This window comes from Chaetodon trifascialis, chromosome 1 (genome assembly GCF_039877785.1).
Source record: "Chaetodon trifascialis isolate fChaTrf1 chromosome 1, fChaTrf1.hap1, whole genome shotgun sequence".
Taxonomy (NCBI): Eukaryota; Metazoa; Chordata; class Actinopteri; order Chaetodontiformes; family Chaetodontidae; genus Chaetodon; species Chaetodon trifascialis.
The window spans coordinates 8,987,228-8,992,908 of NC_092056.1; the positions used below are offsets into that span (position 1 = coordinate 8,987,228).

At 38.2% G+C, this 5,681-nt stretch overlaps 1 protein-coding gene across 1 annotated transcript; it reads right to left on the minus strand.

The window, feature by feature from the left end:
• Window positions 1–1,138: 1,138 nt before the first annotated feature.
• psmd14 (proteasome 26S subunit, non-ATPase 14) lies at window positions 1,139–5,434 on the minus strand. Its single transcript, XM_070961352.1, has 11 exons — window positions 5,325–5,434; window positions 4,177–4,232; window positions 3,772–3,843; window positions 3,543–3,662; window positions 3,244–3,314; window positions 2,999–3,149; window positions 2,762–2,869; window positions 2,332–2,406; window positions 2,125–2,250; window positions 1,552–1,614; window positions 1,139–1,313 (listed from the first exon to the last, which is right to left on the minus strand). Exons 2-11 carry the CDS (start codon window positions 4,222–4,224, stop codon window positions 1,215–1,217), a joined length of 933 nt encoding a protein of 310 aa, XP_070817453.1. The 5' UTR covers window positions 4,225–4,232; window positions 5,325–5,434; the 3' UTR covers window positions 1,139–1,214.
• Window positions 5,435–5,681: the final 247 nt, after the last annotated feature.

Consider the following 5,681-nt stretch of genomic DNA (forward strand, 5'->3'; position numbering starts at 1 on the left):
ACAGTGGACACAGGAATGAGGATATTAAGTTTGTCACTTTATAGTTTTATTTAACCTCTTCCTAAGTATAAACTGCTTTAGACAGTGTTGTTTCACCCTGAAGTATTGCCATGATCACTTTTGTATCAGATTGCTCAAAAGAAATAATGCCAAGAAGTCTGTTGAACAACTCCATCTTGATCACAATTTCTTGTTTCTGTTCATGTAACTTGCAGCTTTTGCACCATCTAGTGGTGCACTTTTACATCCATTGCTTTCTGACTACCAGTCAGGACAAAGGAATAAAACTAACAGAACAAGGTGGATTTGGCCTAGTTAAGAATTCATCCAGATAAACACAAAAATACTACATAAAACTGCGTAATAAAGCTGACAACTAAAACGAAAGGAGAAACTAGAACTAGCACCGTGTGGTTCTGTGCCTCCACCAACTAGCCAGGCTGCAGTTTACATTGATGTCTGTTCAGACTATATAATATACTGCATGCAGTGAACACTTTGAAAGAATTTAGTAAAAGGTACAAAGTGTATTTTTGGGCAAAATAGAAGTCATCACTACAGTGGCATGTATGATTCCAGTGGATAATCTCCAATCAGAAACATGCTGTCTTCACTTAAAAGACTATTTTTACAGAGGACAGATAGAGAGCTTCATCACATGGTGCAACAACAATCAGAACCACTGAGCTTGTGATGGACTACAATGCTTCAAAAGTGGCTGTTGCTGAAAAGAAGCTAGAAATTGTAAAACGTGGACGCTTCACACACATCTTCAACCCCGCAGCACAGAAGATCTTTACAATCAGCACAGTTTGAAGGTGGACACTCAAGATATGAAATATCATCACTTCATCATTTTATCTTATGAGGCCTTTTTTTTTTGTTTAATTTTGTTCATGAGTGGAAATAATGTGCAGACCGACTAATGAACAACCAAAAATATTCTCGTCTAATGCCACGACAGCCGTCTCTGGTCACGGCTGTTATGGCATTAAAAAAAACATAAATCAATAAAAAAAACAAACTACTTTGATTCTAACAGGAAAAAATATCTGCACTGCTGGAATTGTGCAGCTTGCTGCTTGGATAGCAAAATAAGGTACCACCCCAGCTGTCCAACACAAGCCAGACACTAGTCTTCATTTCATACATACATTTATTTTATATAAAAGAAAACGAGGGCTGCAATATTAACACTTATACACACAGGGCCATCACTGGAAAACTACGGTATCCAACATGGCAGCTAGGCACTGAACAATGTTGGATGTCATTAAAACGTCTACGTGCTCCTCCAAGTGCCTCTTGGGATCCTGCATGGACAGAAAATCAGAGGAGGGACAAAAAACATCAATAATGAGATGTGATTTTGTGAAGAAGAGTTTGTTTTTTAATCTGATTTAATTTAATGTACTGTGTATGTTTTATTAACTTCTTATCAACATCAATCACAACACTGACCTTGTAATAAGAATTTATCAAAAAATGATTTATTAAAAAAATATGTCAATGTACATAAATCTGATCCGAAGCTTGAAATGTAATTGTTACCTGTTTCCCAACATTCTTGATTGCCAGCTGCTCCGGGGTCATTTTGTCCTCTTCTTCGACAGCCTGACACGGAAACACAACAGTTTGATAATATTGGGGGGGGGGGGCATGCTCTTCATGCATATTTGCATGCAACGTTTCGTGCAGGTTTTGCTCTGCAGGAATACTTTGTCATTTTTAGGCCTTGCAAGACCTTAAGAAACCCGTATAAAAAGGAAATGCAGCAAGCGTGTGTGCACCAGTTAAGCACCAGCATTATTACAATAGGACTCTGCTTCGCCAGCGTCAGTGGATTAAATGATAGATCAGCAATTTTGTTCCTCACAATACTGGTCTTTAATCTCCGAGTTAAAAGAGCCCATACCAAGAAACCTTAAAGGCTTCATTTTAAAGAGGTTATTTAAATACGCATAAACATTTAAAATCTAATTTTCTACAATGACAAAGTAAATCACACAAGAAAAGTGGTTCCCTTTGTTCCCTTTGAGGCTGTTTCAACCTTCTGAGGTGTTCAGTAAAATGTGTTTTTCAAGGAGCTTATAATGATCGTTGGATGAGGTGTAGAAGGTGTACCTTGTTGTAATTCTTAGCCAGCTCCAGCATTTCCTTGACGATGGTCTCGTTGAGCTTGCAGTGCTCACTGTAGTCCTGCAGGGTCAGACCCTCCATCCAGCTCTTCTTGTGCAGGTTCAACAGCATCTGAAGAATGATTAAAGTTATGTTTTTCCTCCTCTATTAAAAACAACTAAATAAATCTCTCTGTGAGGAGTATTCTCAAACCTTTTGCTCCAGCTCGTTTTTCCTGTAATTGATGGTAATGGAGTAGTAGTGTCTGTTAAGTCCATGAATCAGAGCCTGAAAACATGAGAAACCAAAAGTGAAGTGTATGATGGAACAACATGCACAACGTCTAGGTGCTGAGTGAAAAGTCCCAAACCTCAGCGTTAATATTCCACGGTTTTATTGTGACTGGAACCTCTATTGATTTTTAACAGTAGTAAAGGATAAAATCACATTAAAACAGTCTGATGTTAAGCCGGTGTGAGTTTTCTGACATGACTTCTGATGTGATGTTTATATGACCACTAATGGCTAGAACACTGAATCACATAAGATTATTTGCTGATTGTTAAATAATTAGGACCAAACTTTGCTCCTCTTCATGGGAACACAAGCATGTGTGGTGTCTTTACTAAAGACAACGTCTTACCTGGATTGAGGGCTTGTTCAGATGACCCAGGTTGGACGTGGTTTGTCTTGGCTCATGACCCAACACCATCATGTTGGCGTTGATCAGTCTGAAGGCATCAATAACAACCTGTAAAAGGCAGAGCCCATGCATAAAACCAGTTAATGAATACTTAGTCATTCCTAACTCACTTTGGATTCACAATTAATAGCAGATCATTACTCAAAAGATCTTGAACGCTGTGTTTCATATCTTTACCTTTCCTTTGACGCTCTGAATGGGATCAACCACCACTGCGACGGCGCGCTCTGACAGGGCCTCGAAGCTCTGCTGTGTGTTGATGTCCACGCCGGACAACCAACAGCCAAAACCAGGGTGACTGTGGTACCATCCCACCACCATCTCCGGTCTGATGATCAAACGTGTTTAGAAGGTATTCAAAAAAGCTATAAAGAGTGCTTTTCTAAATACTGCTACTGTAGATATTTGTGTTAAAGTTTTACCTGCCGGTCTGCTTCAGCATGTCCAACATCTTAGCCTGGAACACAGGGTCCACTGCTTCAACACTCACACCCTGAGACGCAGAAAATGATCACTTAATAATGAAGAGCCAAAAGGCAAAAATACATCATTTGTTGTAAACTTGTAAAACTCAGCATACATACAACTTTACTACCCGAATACATATGAAAACAATAACAAGTCCACTTTATTGTTCATGTTAAAAAGAGCTTCCAGATAAAGTATTTTCTGTAGCAGATACACAATGATGTACAATCTTGACATTAGTGAGAATACGTACTGTTCCTGACTGGGGCATGGCAAACACATCAATCACTCGCACTGTGTAGTCATCAACAAATTCTCCCAGCATCAATCCCATGACCTCCATGGGTACACCAGCACGCCCGTGTTTCAACATCTAATGTAGAGCAAATACACACAAGACACGTCATGTGTGTTATTTTAAATACAAAAATGAAAACAACCACTTTGAAAGAAAATGTTTAGTGCAGATGATGTGTGATTACCTTGAGCAGGGCCAGAGAGGAGATGTACACCTGCTCAGCTGTGTCCACAGCAGGTGCATCTGTTGGGGGACCCTGAGGGGTCAAAGCCAAGTTTATTAAACAGTAAACAAATGCAGTACATGCATGGAAATTGAACATTTTAATGCATGTAACATATAATGGGTTATAACTATGTATCCTTTAATCCTGTGGTACTTGGGCTTGCCATTAGATTTGTGCAATCATGGATCACAACAGTGTTGTGGACAGGAGCTTCCAGTTTTTCCCCACAAAATCCTTTTTTTTTTTTTTTTTTATTTAAGTCTTATCAAGTAAGATTTTAAAAGTATAAGCTTGGAAACCTTTAAGTTTAAATGCATTTTTTGCATTTGCTCTCTATCTATGACAACTCAGACTTTGTGTTACCTGGCCCAGCCCTGGCATTCCACCTCCGAGCCTCAGCAACCGGTCCATGTCGGGATCTGTTAAACAGACACAACAAAGACATTAGCTTACCGGCAAACACAGCAGACCATCAACAGGTATAACTGTCAGAGAGATACAGAAAGATATATCACATTTTTCCTCAGTCACTTGTAAGATCAGATATAAATAAATTTAAACACAATTTAGGACAGAAAGTTAGGAGAGTGGACAAAACAAGACATTTGAGGATGTCATGCAGGGCTGTGGAAAACACTGATTATTCACCATTTTATCGACCAAACATCTAAACAATTGAGAAAGTAACCGACAGATTAATGGACAATGAAAATAATATTTGCAACCGTAAACAGCTTGAAATCTTCAGATTCAGATTACAGGACGCAGGGGATTTGTATGGGTAAACTGTAATTGCTTGGATTTCTCTCTATAGGGAAACTTGACAGGTGGTTTACTTATAACAGACCTTTATCCTAAACAATTAACATATGCACAGGTCTAATATTACTATCTAACTATTAATTAATGAACATTAGGTCAGCTTTTGGTTTAATAGCTAAGTTAGCGTTATATCAAAGTTTACAATTTCTGCTGACCTAAATAATGTTAAGTGTTGAAATTATGACCTAAACTAGTAGATAGGTAATTACGATCAGACTAAAGACAAAGGTCTATCAAAGCCTGTTGTATTCCAATAAATAACATTAACATTATGGATGTAATGTTATTTGAGGACCCGAGGGAATCCTGACTAAAACTTCAATTAGCAACGAAATCGTTAGTTAGCTTCAGTTAGCTAGCTAATTTGCCCATTGTCACGTAAACACATCATAAAAAAGCCGAACAACCACGCGTTGTGCTCTAATTCAAACGATCATTTACTGTGTGTTAACCATAAAACAACCAAATTTTTTAAGCAATAGGGGACATTAAATCGTTCGGCTCATTAACTAACAGTCAGCATTACTAATAGCGTTAGCTTAACAGTTACTGTTAGCTTAGCTTAGCTTACTCATGCTTAGCTTCTGTCATCTCGTGCAAGAAAAGCAGCAACAAATTATCAACACTGATTGCATCTCACCGTATTTTATGAAAGCTACTCTCTGTGTTAAAGCTGTAAGTCTACTTACCTGTTGTCAAATCTTTCGGATGTTCAGAAAAGTCTGTTTCTGTGTTGAGTCGAATCAAATCAAGTGGCTACAATGAATCAGCCAGAAACGGCTTTTTAGAAATACTACTTCCGTCGCACTGATGACGTCTTTTGTTGTAGCCCGACTGGTAACTGTAAAACTGTGACACAAGGGGGCGCCACAGTCATTACATTTCATAATGCTGCCGCTACTAGCTTACTTTTACTGTTTTCCACAGTAAAATAAAACCAAATGCTTCCCCAATTTCATAATTCTATTTGAAATGTATAAAAATAATGATTAACAAGCTACTAAATGAATTATTATATTACTCACTCTATGTTCTGTGCAAATAGG

Coding starts and splice junctions, on each gene's coding strand:
- psmd14 (XM_070961352.1), bottom strand. CDS start 4,224: ATGGACCGGTTGCTGAGGCTCGGAGGTGGAATGCCAGGGCTGGGCCAG. Junction 2,251..2,331: donor AAAACGAGCTGGAGCAAAAG/GTTTGAGAATAC, acceptor ATCATTCTTCAG/ATGCTGTTGAACCTGCACAA. Junction 1,615..2,124: donor TGGCTAAGAATTACAACAAG/GTACACCTTCTA, acceptor TTTCCGTGTCAG/GCTGTCGAAGAAGAGGACAA.